General features: G+C 47.5%; 1 protein-coding gene across 1 annotated transcript in view; it reads right to left on the bottom strand.

Moving 5' to 3' along the window:
- CACNG2 (calcium voltage-gated channel auxiliary subunit gamma 2) overlaps positions 1-16,005 on the bottom strand; it is a 104,124-nt gene extending 88,119 nt beyond the window's left edge. Inside the window, exon 1 of the mRNA XM_010998982.3 lies at positions 15,549-16,005. Within this exon, the coding sequence (XP_010997284.3) occupies positions 15,549-15,759 (211 nt within the window). The 5' untranslated portion in view covers positions 15,760-16,005. The remainder of the gene's footprint in view (positions 1-15,548) is intronic.
- Positions 16,006-23,945: the final 7,940 nt, after the last annotated feature.

Genomic DNA, 23,945 nt, shown 5'->3' with positions numbered 1-23,945 from the left:
CTGGGGGAGGGACTCGCTATTCCAGGACCGAAGGCGGGAGAGTCGCCTCTTCTCTGAGCTGCTGCTTCTATGGCAAGCCAAGACTCCAACCAATTTATTCCTCCCTCCCTCCCTCCCTCCATCTGTCCTTCTATCCTTTCTTCCTGTCCTCATTTTCTTCCTTTTTTCATGGAAAGATTTTGCTGAGAGCCCACCATGTGCCAGACACTGCCTTAGCTGCTTCATTCCAACTGGTCAATCCCCCATTTCTTAACCAAGTGTCCACGTGTGCCAGGCACCACGCCAGGCAAGGGGCACAGAGGCCAACCTGACACCATCATGTTTCAGGACCCTTACTGTCTGGTTGGGTGGACAAGGACTTGAAAACAGAGAGGTATGGGAGAGTACACAGATCTCTGTGCCTGTCTGAACTGGCAGGGGAGCAAATGCTGCCAGTGGCGCTCCTTTGGCATTGCAGCCCGTGGGAAAAAGGCGAGGGTTGCCACATGGCTTCTGGCTTTGATCAGTCCGCATCCCTCCCTTCACTGTGTCAGAATGAAAACTGGAATGCCAAGATGATAGAAACTGTTTCCTGCCACAACCCACCCCAGATATAAATCTCTAAGTAGAATCTCCTGGTCATACAGAAAATCCCAAAGGGGAAAATAATCTCCATTTCTCAGTGCTATTTGGGAATTCTCTTTTGCCAAATCCCACTGCCCTTTCATGGGACTTTGTGGGACAGATAGAGAAGCCCAGAGCTTATCCAACAGTGCAAGCAGGGATGTAAGCTGGGAGGAAGGAGGATGAAGAGATCCTGGAGTGAAGTTGGCCGGGCCTCCTAAATGTGGGGTTGCATCTGCCCTGAAGAGGCAGCAGCAGAGTGTGCGGTCCAGAGGGGACTGCTGGTGCACTGGAACGGCCAGATCCCTTCAGTTACACAAGCATTACTCACCTCCTATGGTGTGCCAGGCACTGTGTGAGGTGCTGGAAGCTAAGCGCTAGACTGGGACCAAGGCATGTGGGTTCTAGACCCAGCACTGTTGCAAGCTGGCTCCATGGCACCAGGTCTCTCCCCTCTCTGGACCTCAAGTTCTTGGATTATAAGGTGAGGGTCTGGACTAGGTGAGCTTCCTGGATACATCGCTAGTTGCCTTCCTTCTTTCCTTCCCTTGTAGCAATAGAATCTCTCATTTTTCACCAGGCAGGTGGCTATCTGGAATAACAATTATGTTTTCCAGACTTCCTTCTAGCTAATGTGTGGTCCCACATAACAAACTTCTGGCCAATGAAACCGAAGCAAAAATGTTGTGTGATATCTTCCAGGAAAACTTCTTAAGAGCTATGCAACAGGTGCCTTTTGCCTTTGTGTCTTTGTGCCATCCTCCACCTTGATGCCTGGAATGTGGAGGCAGTGGCTGGAGCTCTGGCAGCCACTCTGGACTGTGAGGTCAAAGGCCACACACTACAGATGGTGGGGCAGTTTGCTGGTAGGAGCCTGAACTGCTAACCAGTTTGTGGAGCCTCCAGACAAGCCTTGTATTTCATGTCTCCAGATTAGTCTACTTGAGAGAGAATAAACTTTTTGTTGTATAAGCCACTGTTAATTTTTTTTTCCTGTTGCTTATAGTCAAATCTAATTCTGATAAAAGCTCCAAAATCCCTACCAGGGAAAAGATTCTAAGCTTGTGACATTAGGGGAGTTCTTTAAGCACTCACTCCCTGTGCTTGACAGAATAGTGACCTGCCAAAGATGTACAGGTTCCAATTCCTGGAACCTGTGAATATGTTTCATATAGTAAGGGGCAATCAAATTTGCAGACGGAATTAAAGGTGCTAATCAGCTGACCTTAAGATAGATTATCCTGGATTACCCAGGAGTCCCTATAGTCATAAAAGTCCTTAGAAACGGAGGAGGGAGGAAGAAGAATAAGCATCAGAGGACTGCAGTATGAGAAAGACTCTGTCTGACTTGTTGGGTTTGAAGATGGAGGAAGGGGCCATTGACCAAGGAATGTGGGTGGCCTCTAGAAACTGGACAAGGCATGGAAACAGCTTTTCCCTTAGAGCCCCCAGAAGGAACAGAGCCCTGCTGACATCTTGATTCTAGCCCACGGAGACCTATTTCAGACTTCTGACCTACAGAACTGTAAGACAATAAGTCTGTGTCATTTTCGGCCACTAATTTGTGGTCATTTGTTACAGCAGCGAATGCACGTGTGGAATGCCGGAAATGAATACACAGCCCCTGGTTTCTTACTGGCAAAGTGACACCATACTACCCCCACGTTATAGAGTGCTGTGTGGCTTGAGGAAGGTGATGCATGAGTGGTCTCTAGGATGGGACCAACACACAGGGGACTTTCAAACACATTAGTTCTTAGGGAAAATCGTCCCTTTCTCTTACACCTCTAGTCAATCACCTTTAGCCATTAATGCCAATATTAGCTGAAATACACTGATATGAAGTGCTCAGGGCTGAACTGACAGCTTTTCCAAATTCAGGCACTTTGAATTTATTCGGTGCCTAGGAGGAAGGTGGTCATCATCTTCTTAGAGCTGAGGAAACAGGGCCAGTCTGCCAGTGGCAGAGGTAGGATTTAGCTCCATGTTCATCAGAGCCCACTGCTCCAAAGGCTTGCTTCTCAAAGTGTGGTATCAGCCCCACCTGAGAACCAGAAACACAGGCTCTGCCCCAACCTGGACCTCCGCATCAGCGTCTGCAGTTCAGCAAGATAGATCCCTAGGGGATCACTGTGCACACCAAAATTTGAGAAGTACTGCTTTAGACCCAGAAGTGCTCCGTTCTCTCCTTGCCCTTACTCTTTAAGAGGCAGCCTCAGTTGATTTAATTTCTTTCATCTGCTTTGGGCCTTTCTCCTCTGTTCTATTTGGCAAACTCCTATTCATCCTCCAAAACCCACTTCAGAGGGCGCTTCCTTAGGACCCCTTCCCCACCTCCCCAAATAGAATTGCTCTTTTGTCTGGCCCTGACACAGGCCTTCACAGTGCCTGAGATCGCTGGGAATGATCTCAGTACATGCCTGTCTCTTCTATGCCTCAGTCTTCTTCAGAGCAGGGATATGTCTTCTGTCATCCAATCAACATTGACTAAGCACCTAGTAGGTGCCAGGTGCTGATCTTAGTCCTGGGCTTTGGAGTAAATAGGACTGAAAAGGGTCCTGGTTTCATAGACCTTATATTCTGGTTGGAAAAGAAATAATATATACTGTAGGCAAATTCAGGGAACGTAAACTGTGAGGAAGAAAATAAAATAGACAAGAGAGACTGGGAACACGCTGGGTACTGTTAGCAGAAGGGATCAGGCAGATCAGCCCCCATAGGAGCTGACTTGTTTCTGTGCCTCACGAATTAACATGGGGCCCAACGTATCAAACATACAAAAACTGTCAGATTGGATCAGATCTGACCATTTTCCCAGATCAAACTGCGTGTCTTTAAGTTCACGTCCTTTCAGAGATATTGCTAGGCTTTTTTTTTTTTCTACTAAGAAACTCGTGAAATTCCCTTCTTCTCTATGAAGTCTCCTTAATAGGAGGTAAAAATTTTAAGTAGCGAATCCCACCTTCTCCGGAAATACCCCCGCCTCTCTCTCTCTCTCTCTTCGGCTAGCACAAACAATGGTAGACTGTCTCCCTGGCGTCTGCCATTTAGTTATTGAATAAAGCCCACCACGTGATCGGCACAACTGGGTGCACTTTCCGAACTGGGGTCAAGGTCAGAAAATGTCAGCCTCGGAAAAAAAGAAGCTGTGAGGGTGGCACAAAATGGGCGAGAGCCTCTCATTTTAAAAGTAACAACTTACCCTAGAGATGCTGAGTAAAAGGGAGTAGATGAGGATCACCTTCCACCTGAATCTTATCAGCAAGCACTGCCCGGAATGCTGAACGTTGATGCATTTATTTCCAGATGCATGGCTTTATTCACTCTGTTAGCTGCGACGCTCCGCCTGGGCTGGTGGTGTTTTGCTTACGTTTTCAGCCCTCAGAAGACAAAGACTCTGCCTGTAATTTGCCATTGGCAGAGAGGAGCGTTTGCAAACTCGGATGCCTACAGAGGCCAGGGGAAGGCCAGGGGAGCCCAGCAGCCTCAAAAGACACTCGGGAGCTTTGGGGACTTTCCAAGCCAGAAGGGGGCCCAGGGTTACAAAACTCTTGACATTTTTTTCCCCCAAGGGAAGCCAAAGACAGAGCTTTTATAGGAAAATTCTCAATTTGTAGAACATTTGAGCGCCAAACATAACTCGCTTGCAGGTCCCCGTGGGCAACTGTTGGTATGATCAATAGTACCCCCCCCCGATAATAACAGCGCCTGGCATTTACTGAGTTTTTATTATGGACCGGCATCTTGCTAAGCACTTTGCACGGAGCATCTTACTAAAATTTCACAACCAATTCATGCGTGAGATACACTTTCCCCCATTTACACCCGGAGAAATCAACTTAGAAAGGTGAAGTTCCTTGTCCAAAGCCACAAAGCTGGTAAGGGATCAAGGGGTGGGGGTGGGGGGGTGGGATTTGAACCCAGTCTGTCCGTTGCCAGAGCTGACCCGAACTCCAGGCCTGGCTAGAACTTAATGCGCATTTTCATTATGATGATGCTGGGGAAAATCTGAGATTAAATATGCACCATAATCTCAGATGCAAGGTTTTTTTCCCTATATTCATTCATTCAACAGTGACTGAGTACCTACCATGTGCCAAGCACTGGGCAAAGCTCTGGAGACACAGGTGTGGCATCACTCTATCCAAGATTAAAGGCACCATCTTCTTCCTGCAAATTTCTCCTGTTTGACCTGTCTCAGTGGAGGTCATTCACTGTCACTCCTTACTCAACACAAGCAACCATCCCAGGTCCTGTGGACCCTCTGATGTCTGTTCTTCTGCTTGACAGCCCCATTGCCCCTGCCCTGGGTCAGCTGTCTCATCACTCACCGGTCTCTGTGATCATCTCCTTCCTGGACTCCCTGCTCTGTCCTCCTCTTCTTCCCATCTCAACTTCACACGGCTTCCTGAGCCATCCTTCTAAAATGCAAACCTGATCCTATCATTTCCTTCTCAAAATTCTCCTCTTTGGCTTCTTTACATGTGAACCATCTCTGTCTAATTTCACTTCTCAGTATTAATACCTTCCCCTTCCTCTCCTCCCACACCTGGTCCTCCAGCAATACTAGAACCCTTCTGAGGTCCCCCAAACACCCCATGCCCTCTCACACCTCTTCCTGGAACAATCTCTCCACCCCTGTGTGTGCTTGCCTGTGTCCCCATCGCTCCTAGAGGGCGGGGCCCCAGAGCCTAGGGCGGTCACTGGCGCACAGCAGTAACTGAGTACATTTTGTTGAAGAAATGGACCTGGGAACTCGTGGTCTGGAGGTGGAGGCAGAAATGGAAACAGGCAACAGAGAAGACGGAAGATGCTGTGTTGGAGGCATGCATAGATGCTGTGGAAGGAAAGAGGGAGGAAACAGGGTGGGAGGTGGCAGAACTGTTAGGGGAAGTGACAACTTAGCTGAGTCCTGAAGACAAGTGGAATGCGGTTGGGGTGGACCTCTAGGCAGACGGCCAGGGAGAGGGAATATCATGACTTTACCTCCTTCCCCTCCACAAACTGCAGAAAGAGGGCTGTTCATGCACACTGAGGCATCCTTCTGTTTTCAAAGCCGAAGGGAAAATCTGACAACCCCTCCACTTTTCCCTACTCAGCCTTGAGTAAAGAGCACATCCTAATTTAAGCTTCAAAGTTTGGAATTCTTAATCATGCACAGAGTACAAACAGCACTTTCTGCTCAGCCTTGTCTTCAGCTTCTCAAAGAAATATATTTATAGGTTTGGGGACCAAGGGGAAGGTGTAAATATAATTCATATAATAGAAGGTTGTGCCCAGGTTTTGGGGTTGGACAGGCTTGGGTCAGAATCCCAGCTCTGCCACTTGCTGTGTGACCTTGGGCAAGTTGCTTAACTTCTCTGAGCCTCTTAAGATGGAGATAATGGGTATCACGGCACATACCTTCAAAATTGTGAAGATTAAATAAAAGCTAATCTCTTGAAAGCATCTAAAGAATGCTCAGCCCAAAGGAAAGGCTCAATGAGTGATTTGTTATTATTATTGTTATTATTGGTGTTAATGCCAGAATAGTCGTTTTTCAAAATAACCTTTGCAAAATACATTGGAGGAAAATTCGGGAACAGAGTTCTGTCTTAGGGAAAAGTCAAGAAGGATAAAGAAGATGACTTGTGCAGACAGAGATCCAGGTTGAGGGAAAAACATGGCAGAAAAGAATGAAAGACTTTACGCAGAGAAAGTGAGAAAGGAGAGCATGGGGACAAAGCTGGGACAAAGAAAGGTCTAGGGTTCAGGAACAGCCAGTCGTCAGTGAATTTTGCCCCAAGGCAAGACTGGGGAGAGGCTGGCCCTGGGATGTGTAAATTGATTGCACGGTGAACGCAGCAGCAAAGCAAGGTGCTGATCCCTTAGCAACCATGCATCTGGGATCTCGTACCTAATCCTTCGCATCCTTGTGAGCAGCTGGAAGACTCCCCAAAGTCAAGGAAGTTCAGGGAAGAGTGAATAAATATAGTGTCAATAAGGAAAAAGGGGAGGCAGCTCCTCAGAGGCTGACCCAGGGCTAAGTCAGTACCTCCGGGCCAGGCGATAACGCAAGGATTTGGATTGCGAGCAAAGAGGACAGCTGCCCAGAAGGGAACAGGCTCGCAGTGGCTTATCAGCTTCCTGAAGCTTTGTGGCAAAGCTGTGGCCCAGGAGGCACCCAGAGAGCACCCCAGATTGCGGGGTGTTAGGGAAACCCTAGCCTCTTCTCAAGTGTCCTTCTGCTGCAGTTCCAGCCAAACCTGAGAGGGACAATGGGTCAAGAGGAGGCTTGGAGTTTTTGTTGAAAAGCCCACCTCCCTCCCTCCCCAGCTGGGAGCTCCCTGAGGGCAGGCACCATTTCCCTAGTCATTCACTCAACATTTAGCTCCTAAGCACGCTTTCAATGCCAAGGCCAACACAGCCTCTGGCCTCTACTCATGGTCTCCTAGTGGGACACAGATCATAAACAAGTAAAAAGAAAAAAGTCAATGTTAAAATGTTAGAAAAGGAAATAAAATTGGGTAATGGGACAGGAGGCTACTTTAGACAGGCTGGTCAGGAAGGCTCCCCCCTCACAATTTCCCATTTAAGTCTCACCCACTCCGATCACATCCATTAGGGTCTCTGAACATCCAGTGATCTCACTAGTGGGCAAAGCCAGTTGCGACCCTCATTGCTTACCACCTCTATAGGCCTCCCTTTTTTTCCACGCGGAAACACAAACTGTCCTGTGAGCCATTTCTGTCCCTTTGGAATCACGTCTCCACTGCCTCCCACACTGTGCCTTCCCTGTCTTCTACCTTCCAGCCACACTGAACCATTGGCATGGCCGCTCGGGCATCTATGTTTCTGCACATGTTGTTCCTTCTGTCTGAAGTGCGCTTCCTCTCCCTAACTTGCTCACTCCTACACATCCTTCAGAACCCCATCTTCCCTGGCATCCCCTCCTCCCCCGTCTCTGTGCTCCCAGAATCCCCTGTGCTTCTGACTCATGTTGGGCCATCATCATCGTCTGTTCACTGGTATGTTTTCTCTACTAGACTAGAAGTTCCTTGAGGGGAGACTGAGACTTTGACTCTGTCTTAGACTCTCACACAGCACCTGGCAAGTAGTCGGGGAACAGCTGTGGAACAAAGATCAACTATCGCCCTTTTCCTCGTCAAGAAAAGCACTCATAAGACCACATGCTTCTCTGTGCTGCTTCCTGAGTCATGGGACAGGCACTACTGCACAATGAGATATTCCCTGGGCTCTCTCAGCACCTCGCCTGCATTTCTCTCTGCCAGCAAGACAGCTTACCATCTTCCTTTGATTCTGAGGCATATGTTTTAAGTTTCAAAGGTTTCTGAAATTACAGTGTTTTACAACTGATGTGTACATTAAATTTGTGTTCCCCTCCCTTGAAAGCTCTTCAAGGAGATAGTTCATTTTTGTAATTGATGGCGTCAGAACTAAGAGAAGATGGAACTGGGAGATGAGAGCCCTTTAGATACCTAGGAGAAAGGGCCAGGCTTCTGGCGAGGTCATAGATCTCACTGACGATTCCATAACAGGCATTTTTTGGCCTTGGGAACACAGTTCGCATCTCTCTATTCTCATTCCTATTTTAAAAAAATCTCATGGATTTGACTGAGCTTCATTCCAATTCCAGCTCAAATCCTTGATGATCCTAACTGATTGTAAGAGATGCCTGGAATCTCTCTAAGTTTGTGGCAGGGTGATAAGGAGAGATGGCAGCAGGCGATGTCAGATGTCTTGCATGGAGTGGAGTCATTTTGTGAGATGCCTGTTCTTTGGGATTCCCTGCTGGGACTCACCTGGACAGCCCTGAGGGAGGGTGAGGCTTATTCACCACTGCCTCTCGATGTTTAGTGCAGAATTGGCACCAGTTGTCAACACCTCCACTGAATTTTGTTGATTGGAGCTAAAACAATCTATTTCCTCCCTTCTCTGCACTGTAATGGTAAGTTTGAGGCCAAAGTGACCACCAGGCTCAGATCTGGGAGGAAGTAGTAAGAGCATGACAAAGAAGAAAAGGGGAGTGCCCCTAGGGGCAGGCGTTATTAGGTTCATTAGATAGATGAGGCAGAGAGACAGAATTAACCAGCTCAAGGTCACACAGCTTATAAGCAAGAAGCCAGAAGTCAAAGAAGAAAACTTTATCAAGACCAACAAAGTCCACACCTTTGAGTCCTAACTACTTCTGCTTCGGCCTCCATCCAGCATCATCCCCCCACCAGGTATTCCCTGAATCTGGGTCCTCCGGCCACCCTGGCCTCCTCCCATTACTTGCCCCTACTCTTCCTCACTGACCTCTGTGCCTGCTGCCCTCCAACCTAGAATGTTCCTTCTTCTCTTTACCCAGTTTACTTCTATGCATGCTTCAGATACCTCTTCACCTCTCACCTCCTCAGGGAAGCCTTCTCTGATTAGAATGGCCTTAATATCATAAACTCACAGTCTCATGTGACCGGCCTTGAGTCTTATAATAGTTATAACTTCTGTATACTTTGGAGAAAGCTTTGAAGTAGGATCTGTCTCTTCCAGAAGGCTCTAGGGACCCTGAAGGCAGTGACCCTGAAGGAAGCGACTTCCTACCACGACCCCAATCCTTGGCCCAGCACCTGGCATGTTGCAGTGACTCATCAAAGATTTAACAAACAAAATAAACAAGTGATGGAATTGCTTGATCTGTGGCTGTAAACTAATCTGGAAATTAAAAATGCATATTTCATCTGAATAAGGGTTTTGGGGCCAAAGTACTTATATATATATATTCATGGCCAAATAGAACCAATGAAATTTGAGCCATTTAAAAAATCTCTTGCATTATCAGTCAGGTTATATACCTCCTCCTCCCCCACTGACCTGAAAGCGAACACTCATGGGAAGCTGTCCCCGAGGAGCTTTGTGACAGACGCTCTGGATGATGTGGACAGAGGAAAGCATGGCCAGGATCTATTTAGAGGACGTTCACCCCCCAGCGCCTCCTTCTCAGCGTTTATTTTCTTTCCGATCACTTTCTTTTTTGATTATCCTTCTTTGTTATTGTCCCTTGTGTGTCGAAACTCTCTCATTCCCCTTTCTCTCCTTCCCTGTCTCCCTCTTCTCTCTTTTCTCTGTGTTGAGTCCATTATTTATTTTTTGGAATGTCAGGAAAAAAAAAAAAGATGCTTCTGCCACCATTGCTTACGGTCTGTAATTTAAAAACAATCCTTTGATGATACGAAGGGCCCACTGTTTTTCAGTGCCCTCCCTGTAGTGGACAGTGGTGGGCTTGTTCATTTGCCAACCAAGGTGGGTTAACATGTTGCACCATCATAACTGCAGTGGCTACAGCAATGGGCAGAACAGACAAAAATCCCTACCCTCATGGGGCTGACAGTCTAGTGGTGCAAACAGGCAACAAACAGCATAAGTAAATTTCTAAATTTCATAGTGTGCTAGAAGGTGGGAAGTACTATGTAAAAAAAGAAAAAAAAGCAAAACAAAACAAAAGGGTGTATGAGGGATATGGGGTAGGGCTGTTGACTGTAATTTCAAACCTGGTGGTCACGAAAGAAGATGACAGACACGCATTGGTTTAATCCCTAAGCCACCAGCCACGCTGTGAGAAGGCTATTATACTTCCTTTTGTGGAAAGGGTAACTGAGGCTTGGAGAGGTTAAGTAAATTGCCCCAACTCACACAACTCATAAGGCTGTAGTGCTTGAAGCAAACCCAGGTCTGGGTGGCTGTAAAATTCTTTCAACAGGACCATACATCACAAAGCTGCATCTGAAAAATTCCATGACTTCAGGGGACATAAATTTGCCATTTTCTGAAAAATGCTTGCAAACATAAACCTCACAGGTCATTTACATGGAGGACACTCTCAAAATGGAAGGGCGAAACCAAGGAGGCGTATGGTAAGTCTGGCCTGAAGTTCAATGTTGCATTCCCTCGGCCTCATGGGACTGAGGGGATTATGACAGAGTTGTCACCCTGAAAGGTGTGGGCGGATGGAGGGAGTGGCAGGTTGGGGAGTCAGGTGGGTCAGAACTCAGGTGTCCGGGTATGCTTGGGCTGGGCGCTCAGTGGGGACATTCAGTGGGATCGCAGACAGAATAGAATCCATGCTGGCAGTGAATATGAACACAAGACCGCAGAAGACCAGAGTCTGTGCGTAGAGCCTTCTGGAAGTTGGCAGGTTAGAACAAGAGGCCTGGATTCAAGTTCTGGCTCTGCCACCTTCTGCCCATGTGGCCTTGGCATCACACCTGGTGCCCCAGTCTGCTTACCTATCAAGGGAGGGGCAGGAGGGCAGTATGAATGGGCTATGGCTTGCAGGGCTGGTTCCTCAGTAAAGGAGTCAGCTTTGTCCTATAAGGTGAGAAGGGTTAGGAATGTGGGGCCTGGCTTTCTGGAAAACTGCTGATCAGAACCTAAGATCCTGGGCAAATTTCTCGAGGTCCTGGGAACTTGGTGGGGAGGTTTAGTGAACAATTCTGGGGAAGGTTTCAGGGAAGCTAAACAGGGATGGTCCATGATGCCTGCTCTCTGCCCGAAGTGTCTGTTCTGATGAGTATTAAGATCAAACTAGACTTTGGCATACTATAAAAGCTGAAGAGGGAAGAAAATCAATGGGTTATTTTTTTCCTTCCCTGTAGAGGCTGAATGTACTGATAATTTTTCTTTAGCTAATGAGGAGCTGGGCAACCCACTAACTGACTCCTTTTGAATTCTCTTATTTTGTATTACTGAATTCATGACTCATTATTATTCTTTTAAAAGAGAAGTTCCAGGAAGAACAAACAAATCATCCTGACTTCCTCATCCCTTTCTCTCTGTCTCTGGATTACTTGGTTGCCACATGTCCTTATGATCTTTGAATTCATTTCAATAATTTTAAGAATTTCTGAATCATCCAATTGATTAACATTTTTTATGCACCTACTGTATGTAACGTACCTAAAGAGAGTCAAATTATCTTGGAGATTATGGAGAGATATGTACACGGTATGAAGGTCCATTAATAACTTCCAAACTCAGCTTATCCACACTTAAAGGAAAGAGTGTCTGGGAAAGGCAGTGGGCATTCCTAAAATAAAAGATTTCCTTCTGCAGAACAAGAGAGCCGTGGCTGAACCCAGCATGGTGCACTCGCCACCTTGCGGGCCAAGCAAAGGCTTTGCAATTGGGAACTTGGGAAAGATAGTTCAGGAAGATTGAGACACTTCTGAGTTAAAGAGAATAGGGTTGGAGAACGGATGGCAGAGCCACTGTGAGTAAGCAGCATGTGGAGGGGAAGAGAGGAGAAGCCAGGAAGGCAGAGGAGCTTAGGAATTCTACAGAAGGACTTGAACAGTCTAGACAGAGAAAGATGACTGCTCTGCCTCACAGCGAGGAAAGGGGCGAGAGAGGGAGAGAGGAGGCTGCGTTTCTGCTATGGACCATGTTGTACTGCTGCTGGCTCCTCCCCTGCAGGGCTGGGAATCCTCTGGGGGAGGCATGGAGCCCAGACAGTGGGCAGGAGAGGGCAGGAGAGAATAAACACAAAGAGTGAATTTTTTGCTGCCCCTGGAGACAATGATTCCTTTCGGTGACAACAGAGGTTAATATCCTGAGCAGCAAGCCAGTGCGTGGCCCAGAGACATCATGCTTGGGAAAGCGGTTTTAGTGTTCCTGTTGAAGATTTTATTGAACTCTTCCCTGAAAGAGCCAATTCATCTTTCCATTTGGAGGCTCTTAAAGCAGCTTTCCTGAAAAGTTTGAGAACTTCTCCTATCGCTCTCCACCTCCCTGTATCCATCCATGTGCAGACCATGTCCCACCCCCTCAAATCCCATTAAGGGCACTCGTTTGCTAGGAGTTTCAAGTTCACACACAGAGACACTACTGCTGTTTACTCTGCAGAGGGGGAAAAATGTTGTGGTTTCTTCCTGATTCCTCTCCCCTCCCTGCTGTGTCTCCCACTAACAGGTGGTCCTGTCCCTGCTCATTCCTCAGCAGATGAATTCATTCCAAAGGAAGCGGCCAGAGAGGCAAGGAAATATTTTCTGATTCTTAATTTTTATCAAGAAGTGAATGAAAAAAATCATCTCAGGATACAAAAAGCCCTAATGCAACCCCGAGAGCCAAAGAGATCATAAGAAGACAGGGCTGTTTTTCACCTGGAGTCATTAGGAGCATCCTGGGGAGAAGATTTGAAATCTGTTCACAACTTTTTGGGTACAGGGAGGGAACACAAGAAACAGGTAGTGGGGGAACTTCTGTGAAAGTCTAATTTTTCACAAAAAATACATAGTTTGGGGGATCCTGACAACTTGATTTCTATAAAAGCCGACCCTATTCTGAATGCTCGAAAAAGCCAGCACACAAACGCCCCACAAGAACCATCTACGCCAACCTTTGGGAATTAGGGCACTTGTAGTCTTTGGAAATCAGGGCAAGTCTTTGAAAATGTGTGGCTTAAAACCTTCAAACCACTTCCTAAGTGATGAAGGCCCAATCTCCTAAAGGGGTCCCAGGCCTATAAAACCCCATATAGACAGAGGCTTGGAAATTAAAGGTCAGATTGAACTGGGGCCCTGAGTACCCACCCTTCCTACCCGGGCCTTGGCTGCAAGTGGAAAAGGAATAGCAATTCAGAAGGGAAGCTGGCCCGGCCCCCTCACCTCCTCTGCTTCCCCATTGCCTGGAGGGCCCAATCCTGGGGAGAGGAGCCAAACGCAGGGCTCCCGTGCACATCACACAATTCTTGGGAAGTGCTGCAATTCCAACCCTTTTAGGGATGATTCAGGGAGCAAGAGTTGGGGTTGCGACTTGGAGAGAGAGGTGAATGGGGTGGGCAGCACATTTGGGAATGTGGATGCCAAGCAAAATTTTAATGAACATACTTAAGACTTTTAATGCACAAGTGATCCAAAGCTACCTCTAGTCCTCTTGCCTTCCGGGAATTATAAAATGTTTAAAAGATCACAGTATTAAGACTTTGCAAATAAAACCCTGATAAGAAAGTAATTTATACCAACTCACCAATTTCTGGGAATATTTCTCCTAAAACCATGTCCTGTCTTTCCTCTAATCTCTTGGCTGCCTATCTCCATCTGTCTAACTAAAATCCGAGGAAGGTAAATTGCTACTATGATCATTTCCCTATAGCGATCCTCATTCACTTTGCTTTTCTTCTCTTTTGGAATAAAAGTCTGCCATCAATGTTTAATTAAATGGAAGTCTTTCCACTGTGAATGACAAGCTGCATGAAAGGCTCTTCATTTTTTAAAGGAGCGGTATGTTTAAAACAGTGCCTATTAATTTCCCGATATTGATTCTCTGGCTGGGGAAGAGCATATAGTATTCAGCCTAGAGCTCCTCTGCAGACTATGTTCAAGGCAGCAGTTTGGATTGAGAAAGGGCACCAAATGCAGTATGCGTCAAATAGACCATCGCTCAATGAAGTCACTTAGCTATTCAAAACATGTTCAGCCATCACTCAACCATTTGCACCAAGAATGTTGGGAGCGGGGGCACGGAATTGGTGCCGTTTCCCAGAAGTAACCATTTCCCAAAGAGTGGCTTTTGCTCAGTTTGGGTTAGACCCTGGGGCCACATCAGTCCTCCTTCTCCCATCGTCTTCCTTCTGTTTCCCTCTCTTCTTCTCCATCTCCTGGTTTCAACTCCCTGCATCACCATCCCATGTTGAGCTTAACAAACAATCCTGCAGTCCCCGCTCCCCGACGCTGCCTCAAACGGCCTCCGTATTGGTTCATATCAGAAGCATAGAACATAAGCTGTCCTTTCCACTCAGAAACATGTAAATCTGTGCGTCTTTCTATGGGTGGCTGTGGCTTGTACACACAGACATAGCCTCTCAAATGCAGTCCCTCATATTAAAGTCTGTTGCTAAATGCAGGTTGTATGATGTGCAGGAGTTGTTTTTCTTCTTCCCCTGTGCTTATTAATGTGTTTCAGAAGCACATGCTTTCATCTGTACCCTGATCTCCCAGCCTTTACACTGTGGGGACCTCTTTGCCTACAGCACATGCACAGGCACACATGTCCCAATGATCCTGCAAGATCAAGGCAAACAGCTGACACCCCCGCCCCACTGCTCCCCCCTGTCCTCCCTCAGCCTCCCAAGCCCTCGCCTCCCTCCCGGTCTCCCTGCACAATGTCTGATTCCCAAGCTGGCTGCAGTGCTGACTCTACTCTCTTCTGGATAACAGACATGTCACTCTGCGTGGAAGTGAACTGGTTCTCAGCCTAACCTGCCAGTGAATTGCTGTTTATTAGAACTTGGGCTTGTTTCCTGTGAGAGACGTACGTATTTTTAGACTTTGTAAACGTTAAAACACACATACACAGACGCAGCCGGTCGCCTCGAACAAATGATATGTGTGGCTCATAGACATTACGAAATGCTCTTGAACTCAACTTGCGATCCTGGAATAATTAGGATTTACCAAATAAGGTTTCTTAGAAACAACAGATTTTTTTAAAAGGAGATTTGCAGATGATGCTGTGTCTGGGACTTCTGGGGAGTAAAGGGAGGAGGAGGGAAAAGGGAGAGCATTTTGGAATTCTTCATTACGAAAAGAGAAGCAGAGTTGAGAGATGCAATTATTTTTTACCCCCTCATAGATGGCAATGCTACTTCAAAAGGCAAATCCTAATGATTCCAAAGCAGGTGGAGCACATTTGACTTTTAAAGACAATCTCTTGTTGTCTTGATCATATCAGAGATTATTCCAATGAAGAGGTTTGGGGGAAGGGGGGTGGTAGAGGCTTGAGAGTTGAGTATGGTTTTTGCTTATTGATTTTCTTTCTTCTGAAACTAACCCAACCAGCCTTGATCTGTGGTGGAAGGAGTGAAGTAAGAAAATGGTGGAATGTAAAGGGGACTTATTTGGAGGAGGGTGGGGAGGGGGAGTGAGAAGGGGAGGGGGGTGGAGAAGGGGAGGAGATGGGAAATCAAATACCTTCCAGGCAGCAGGTTCTCCATAATCCAGAATGGGTCATAACTTCCTCGTTCTTTTTGCTGGTTTCATTCTCACTGACACTTTTGGTCTTGCAAACCCCTCTGGAGTAGAGCCAATAGTCGGTTCCCACAGCTATGGTCATCAGACTGAAGGCAGCGAAAGCACCAACGGTGGTTAAAAGCATTTGAACACCTCGATCAAACAGCCCCATAATTCTTCATTATATAAACACCCAACCGACTTCTGGTTCTCGGGAGAGTGTGTGTGAGGGTGCGAGTACTAAAGCAAAAAATAAAAATAAAAATAAAAATAATTCCACTACTAATATAATGGCTATATGTGTGAATAGAGAATATGGAGAGATATAAAAAAAGGAGGTAAGAAAGCTCACGGAAAAGAGTGTAAATTATAAAGATCACACGGGAAGAGAGGCTTGCCTTTTGAGATCAGAAACTGTTCCAGCTGCAGTGATTTAAAAAAAAAAGGAAAAAATAAAAAGACACCCCCCCACCCCCCCAAGTGAGATGCCTTAATCTCTTTTCCTAAAATTCTGGTCTCCAGTTTCCATATGTGATAGCTAATTTGGAGATGGCTTCCACAGTGAACCAGGCAACAGCCGCATTCTCAACACAATCTCTCATGGTCGGGACCTAGACAGTTAGAGATTGTAAAAGCCGAGATGCAACCTTCCGTCTTCGCTCTCGGCTCTGCGGCCTGCGCCATGAAAATCCTTTGCTCCGCCAGTTCTCTTCCTTGGGAGGTCTCTGGCGCTTTCGTTTCAGACCAGACTTCCCAGTATTCTGTAAGCCCTTGATGTCAGTTGAACAGGTGCGGGGGTCTCGCCTTCCATGGTTTTGCCCCGGCAGCGGCAGCGGTGGCAGCAGGGCGGGCAGGCGCGGCGGCGGCGGCGGCGGCGGCGGCAGGACGAGCAGCGGCGGCGGTTATTGTTGTTGGTGGCTGTGGTAGTGTTGGCGAAGTGGGGGAGGGAGGGGGTTTCTCCCAGAGAATCGAGGCGGGTTTCCCTCCCCCTATCTGCAAAGCTCCTGGAAACAAGGGAGCCGGCGTCTTGCTGCAGGATGGGCCGCCCGCCTGCCCCCCCACTCCCTGCCGGCTCGGCCCCCGGCGGAGGCGCTCCCACCTACTGCATTACCGGGTGGTGCTGAACTGGACAGCTCCCTGCGCCGCCCGCTTCGCGCGCTCCCCGGCTCCCGGGGCGGCCCGCCAGGAGGGGGGCGCGGGCCAGAGTCCTCCCTCCCTTCGGGGGCAGCAAGGCCAGGGCGGAGCACGGGCTGCCTTTCCTCTTTTTACCCCTCTCCCAAATCCTAAAATGAGCGCTCTTCTGGGCTCCCGGAGCTTAGAGGAAGGCGTAGCTAGAGATAGCTCCGCTCCCTCTCCCTCTCTCACACTCGCTCCCCATCCCTCCCCCCTCGGTGTTTCTTCCAGCTCAGCCTCCTTCTCATTCCATCTCTACGTGCCCAGAGCTTCAAATACAACCCTCCCATCACAATCAGACGGGCACCAAACTTCAACCAGCCGTTTCTTTGCCTGGAAGCCGTGAAAATATAGCCTGGATGGGTAATTACAGATACCGTCTCTATGTGTCTTTTAAATCATTTTCACTTTGCTGTTTGGAGGATTTGTTTTATTTTGTTAGCTCTGTCTCCCTTTGGTCGTTCCTCTCTCATCTCTTTGTCTCTTTCTGGCTAACAAGGGGTGTGTAGTGCACTGTGTGTGTTTCTCTGTAGTTTTCCGTGAAATTCTGAATCTTCCTCCTACAAGGAGACATTTTGGAAAGATTATTCATGGAAAAGGGTGCAAAAGGGTGACTGGCTGGCAGTTGGAGCTCGGGCAATGATTTCATCTCAACGATAAATATGTTTGCCCGGGAACTGGGTGAAACGTGAGTCCTTTTAAGTTTCCCATGTCATTTGTAAACTGGATTGGAAGAGATAAGAATCTCCCTGCTGTGAATACTGAGACACATCGCAACCTTCCCCTCTTCAGCAGAATCGTTATCCTGGGCTAATTAAAGCGTCATCTCTTGTTTCTATTTGTGCAAATTTTCGATAATGTGACCCCTGGAAAAAGAAGTCCATTAGATTCCTTCTGCTACTGATTGTATTTCTCTCTGATCAGTTTCATAGTTAGGTGGGGAGAGCACATGAAGCATGATGTAGGTGCACTGTTTTTAATTTTGGTGGGGAGGAGCCTAGAGAGAGGTGTGAGTCTGATGGGTCAATTGGGGGTTAGAGATGTTTCAATTTCATAGCTCAAATATTCTATAATTTCTTCTCCCTTCCATTTTTGTCTGGAGATCATTTGCTTGACAATTCCTCAGTGATTTGGTGATTATCAAAGAGCATATGAAAGATGACTGAATTCAAAACAAACTTTCTTTGGTGTTGCTAACTTCTTTCCCTTAGCCCAGAGTTGGTCTGCAGATACAGCTGGTGCATTTTTCCTTTTTGATGTAGAAAAACTACCTATCTCTCCACTCTGTATAAAACTTCCTTCTCTTACTCTGTATTCACTTCTCAGAAGGGAAGGACTCCTATGAGGGGTAAATGCTGTGCTCCTGGCACCTGGGAGAGGGTCCTGGTGTCTGGAGAACAGGACTAAGGCTTCAGCAAACTCTGCTAAAGTACCTTTAGGGTATAGCAAGAGCTACATTTGCAGATTGAGGATTGCTCTGGTTTGGTTTCATGTCCTTTGAGGATATGGGTGGGAATTGGGATGGAAGAGGTACTGATCTGCTGATCTCATTCACCAAGGAAAATAGCAAGTTCAGTGAGTGGTTCAGGTGAGTGATTTTCTTGGCTTCCATCTTTGAGGAAAAAGTGAGGGGCCAGCAAGAAGGCCTCTTAGATGGGCTGGACCTTTTGGGGGCAGTGAAGAGAGGTTTGGGTGCAGCCACATGAGCCTGAGAAGTTTGCTCTCACTTACTCCTGTCACCTTGGTTGCCTTTGACTTGTCCAAGAAGTCCCTTCAGACTAGAGATAGAGCCCTCCCTCTTATTCCTTCCCCCCATCCCTTTCTGATCAACCCCTGAATCTTCTGCTCAGTAACAGAGGCTCAGAAGCCTCTGTTTGTCCACAGAACCTGCTAACATCTTAGCCACAGACAGTGGCTGCAGCTTTAGCAGCATTTGATTAATCTTCTAGCCAGATAATCATTGAGAAAAGGAAAGGGGCTGATGGAGGGGATGTAACAGCTTTAGGCAGATGGTGTGGAGAGAACAGACACTTCTGGAGACACAGCAGGCCTGGGGGAACAGCCTGCCTCTGTGCAATTTAAACAAGCCAGCTTCCCAGAGCCTCAGTTTCACCATATGTAAAATGAGCACATTAGTTTTGCCTCTTCCTTTCTGAAGTTGTTCCCTGGTACTCCCTGCTTTTCAGCAGGACTGCGCCCTGCTCCAACTCTACCATCCCATCTGTAGCACTTTATTTCATGCATGTGTCGGCTTCACACTGACTTGTGAGCCCTTTGAGGTCAATAGCTGTGTCTTGTTCACCATTATGTCTTTGGGACCTAGTGCAGGGCTTGATACATAATAGATGCTTGATAAATAAGGGCTGAGTGATTATAGTGAGGTTTAAGTGGTGTATCTGGTACATAGTAGGCACTCAATTAACGTGGCTTGCCTTGCATTTCTCCTCCCCCCATTTAAATCCAGATTGGTCTCCAAATTCTTCTTCCATCTAACTTATGTACCACTCCATTTCCCTCATCTTAACCTAGCTCTCTCCTGAGGTTTCTGCAGACCAGGCTGGTTTGGTGCAAACCCCATTAGACAGTTTGGATCCACCAGGCACACATACTTAGCAATTGCTGAATGGATGCTCTTAGGGAAGCAGCTTTGTGTGCCTGTGGTTGGTGACTTGGTAAGGGCTTAGAGGAAATTAGCTGAAATGCCACAGGCCTATTTTGAGCTCCCTTTTTGATGGAGTGGAAATAATGTGGGATTTGGGTGCAGCAGACCCGGCCTTGAAGCACAAGGCTGCCTTTTCCTCATTGTATGACCTTGGGCAGTCACTTCACCTCTCTAGAAATCTCTCTTTATCTGTTAAGGAGGACCACTGGCAGGTGCCTTGCAGTGTGGTTGTTAGTGTTATGTGTTAAAAGTAATGACAACAGGCACCGATCTAAGCTGAGTCCCACAACAATCCTGTGGAGGAAGGAAACATTCTACAGATGAGGAAACTGAGTCACATAATGGTTTGAATAGCTGGCCTAAGATTCTGAATGATAGGGAGTGGGTGGAAGAGTTGAGTCTAGTTCAGCAGCTCATCAAAGAGACTATATCTTAACCACTGTGCCTTGACTCAAGATATGACCTTTCTGAATGAGAGTATCACACCAAAGCTATTTGCTTCTCATCCACAGATTTGGCAAGCATTTAGGGAGTAACTTCTAGATGCAAGTTGTTTTCACACAGATTTTCACACTTATCATTCTAACAATCCTGCATATTACTATCTTTTCCTATAGGGGAACAGAGGTTTGGAGAGGCTATAAACCAAGTCCCAAGGTCATATATCAAGTTAAGTGAAACAGCAGAGATTTGAACATTTTGCTTCAAGTTTTATGAAATCCAAGTCTCACAGTTTAAATTCATTTGTTCATCCATTCTTTTAACAAATCAAGCACCTACTATGTGTCAGGTACACAGAGTAGGTTTCCTGGGGATGTTGAGCAGGAGACATGTGGTCCCTTCTTCCAAGGGCCTGAAGACAAGCAGAAGGAGCAGACAGGTGAGGAATAACCATGCTGAGCTGAGGAGAATGTTAGGTGAGGGATGCTATGGGGCCACAGAAAAGGAGACTAAACCCAACCTAGGGGGTGAGGGACATCCTCTCGGAGGATAGGACATTTAAACTGAGATTAACTCAGAGTCAGCTAGGCTAAGATGGGAATGGGAGGACGGAGGAGAGCTGAGAAGAGAAGGGGCATTCCAGGCTGAGGGAACAGCACGTGCAAAAGTGCAGAAGTGTGCATGCGTGGGAAAAGAGGATTGGCTGGTTTTAGGGAATACGTGCTAAGTATGTCTGATCTAAAGACAATGATGGGAAATGTTTTAGGCTAAGAGCCTGGAGGCCAGAGGAAGGAGGCTGAAGCAGAAGAAGCCACCTGGAGGAGGCTGGTGGGATAAGAAGTGTGAGAACCAAACCTAGAGGCAGAGAGACCGTAAGGCAGCTATTACTGGACTCTAAGTGAGAGACAACGGTGGCCTGGACCAGCATGTGGCGATGGGGATGGAAAGAAGTGGAGGAATTAGGGAATATTGCCGAGAAAATTGATAAATATTGGTGTCCGTGACTGAGATGCGTTGCTCTGAGGAAGAGGCAGATTGGAGCATAGGGGCTGCATGAAACAGGGAAAATGGAGAATTCTGCTTTGGTCATGTGCACAGTGTTGTTCCATGCTATTGCCTCCTCTCTGTTCTCTTTCTATCTCTCCTCAGCATGTCCACTAAGTAATTGGACATGAGAACCATCCATTCAGTGACATTCTATCCCTACTTGAATTAAGCCTCATGAAGGCAGGGATCTGGGTCTGCTGTGTTCTTGCCGTATTTCCAGCACTTAGAGTAGTGCCTAGCACACAGCAGGTGCTTGATAAAAACAAATTACTTTATTGATATCAAAACCCAAAGGCATGCCTGCTCTGGGTCTGGCAACGTGCTCAGGTGGTATGGAGGCAGTTAAGATTGAAATACTGTAATCAGGGAGATTAGTAAGAAGTCAGTTAATTCCAAGACAGTGCAACCCAGGCCCAGGAAGATCTGGGGTGTCTGGCATTCCCCTCTGCGTGCCCCCGAGCTCCAAGCTTCTCCTCTTGTGGCAAATCTCTCTGGATTTGGGATTTCTGTTTCATGAATGGCATATAGTAGGTCCACAGGACATATTTGATGAATGAATGAACAAAATGAAGACATATGCTATGGAAGTCCAGGCAGAAAATATTTTTTTCTGTCTTGGAGTGTCTCAGATGGCTTTGGTGACAAGCTTACCCTCAAAGGCCAGGAGAAAAGATCACAACTGGTCAAGGAAGAGAGGAGGGCCTCGCAAACAGACTTGAAGCAGGATCAGGAACCTCAGGGAGGCGGTTGGGGCTGAATCCAGAGAGAATGCTGTGTGTGGGGTGGTGAGACATCCTTTGGCATCCATGTCCTTGTCCAGACAGAAGCTATAAAATGGAAAGAGAACAGGCCGTGGAGCCAGAAGGACCTGGCTTTGAATCCCAGCTCTGCTGCTGACTCTCTGTGTGACATTGGACTGTGATTTAACCGCTCTGAGCTTCCTCGTCTGTTTGTCCCTACCTGAAGTTCTTTACCCTTGCTGCTCCCTCTGTTGGGGTGCTGTCCACCCTGAATCCTGGATGTCTAGCTTATCACTCAGGTCTTAGCTGAAGTATCACCCCCAGAGAGGCACTGCTGGTCACACAATTTAAAATGTCAGTCTCTATGACATTGACCTGTTTTGTTTTCATCACAGTACTTATTGCAACTTGGTGTTCCCTTGTTTATTATCTGAGATCTCTCCCTACACACCCACCTCACTCAGGACATCAGCGCACACCTGTCTTGTTCCTTGCGGCATCCCTAGTGCCTAGAAAGTGCCTGGGATAGTGTAGGTGCTCAATGAATGGTTTTTGAGTGAATGAGATTAAGGTTATGGTTAAGGGGATTAAGCAACACATATGCATTTGGAAAATAGTAGGAACAGGTCTTTAAAAGCCCCTGGTGCTTGGCAGGTGTGGGTGGGGGTGGGGATGGGGCGTGCAGCTGGGAAAGGTGGAAGCGGGCCCCCAGCTGCTTTGAGAGGACTGGGAGCGGACAGCGGGTGAGGCAGTTCCGGAGTCAGACGTGGGAGGTCAGCACTGACTTGGCTTCCAGGCTGCTCCTCCCTGGACGGCTCTGCTCCCTCGATCGCAAATCCAGCCCTCCGTGAATCACCAGAGGCTTCCCACCTGCAAGGCTGCTCAGCCCTATGCTGGAGCATCCGCTGCAGAGAGGCCCAGACGGGGCTCTCAGGCTCTGGGATGAGGAGGAAAGGAGATACTAGGAGACAGGGCAGGTTTTACTTCTGGCAGAGCTGAGAGCAGCCGAGGAAACCTCAGGGAGCCCCGAGTGTCTGTTGTCAGAGGGTCTGGGAGAGTGGAGCAGGGCTGGCCCAGCTCAGAAACAGGGTGTGTGGTTAGTTCTGAGCCTGAAAAATCCATCTATAGTGGTGCTCATGACAAGAATTCCCACCGAGAAGTAGCTTTCCCACCGGGATTTCAACCCTCAGTCTGAGGTCTGAATCAGTCTGATGTTTCCCCACCCAGTGCCCCCCCCCCCACCTCTGGGGCTGGTGTGGGATTTCATCAGGAACTGAGCTACAGCAAAGAAAATTATGATAGAAAATTAATAAGAAAGTTACAGAGTTAAAAAAATAAAGAAGACACATAAGGATGCAGAGGAGAAGCAAGAAACAGAATGTTAAGGGGCAGAAGGGCAGAGAGAAAAGGTGATTTCAGTGACTTTTAGGGGAGCAGGAATCCAACCACTGATGGAGAAAGTGAGATGAAGGGAGTGCACTTGGGCGAGTAAGTTTGGGAGAGGAGAGTATGAGTCTTGAATATTCTACGTGATCAGGCTGGGCCTCCACAGAGCCTCTCCTATTTCACCCTCTCCTTTCCTACCTCCGTCTCCTCCAGCCAAACCAGACTCCTATTCTGGATCCTACGGCCCCACGCCTACCCCAGGACCTTTGCATTACAGCTCCCCTACCTGGGATGCTCATCTCCTGGCAGCCGATTCAATCCTTTATTTCCACAACAGTATGCTCAACTGACCACCCGATATAAAAGCCCACCTGCCCCCTTCCCTCATCCTCATTCTTTACCTGTTTAATTTCTCTTCGTAACCCTTTGCAGTGCCTCTCACCTCGAATATGCATTTATTTTCTTATTTATAGTATAAAGGTAGGAGCTTGGTTGTGTTGCTATTACATTCCCTGCCTCTCACGTGGAGTCTGGCACATAGTAGGTGCTTACCACATAGGTGTGGACTGCATGGTAAAACCCCTGGGTCAGTAGGGAGCAACACAGAAGCTCAAGCAGGCAAGAGGAGGAAGGAAATGGGGACCGCCTGGTTGGAACATCTTGGGAGAGTTGGCCTGAAACTCTGCACAGAGATGCCAATGGTATATTCTGGAGAAAGTGCTGGAGGTTTCTGAGAGGATTAGGGGGGGCACTTCAGAGGTTCCTGGACAAGGTGGAACCCAGAGAGGTGACAAGTAGGGAAGAAAATGGAGGATACTGCTGTCCATGCAGATTTCAGGCAGACTGAGCAGGAGGCATTGCTGAGATGGCAGGGCTGGACCACAGGCAGACTGGGGAGCCCAGGGATCG

This window comes from Camelus dromedarius, chromosome 11 (assembly GCF_036321535.1).
Source record: "Camelus dromedarius isolate mCamDro1 chromosome 11, mCamDro1.pat, whole genome shotgun sequence".
Taxonomy (NCBI): domain Eukaryota; kingdom Metazoa; phylum Chordata; class Mammalia; order Artiodactyla; family Camelidae; genus Camelus; species Camelus dromedarius.
The sequence above is the reverse complement of the archived record's forward strand: the minus strand, read 5'-3'. Positions and strand labels throughout refer to the sequence as shown.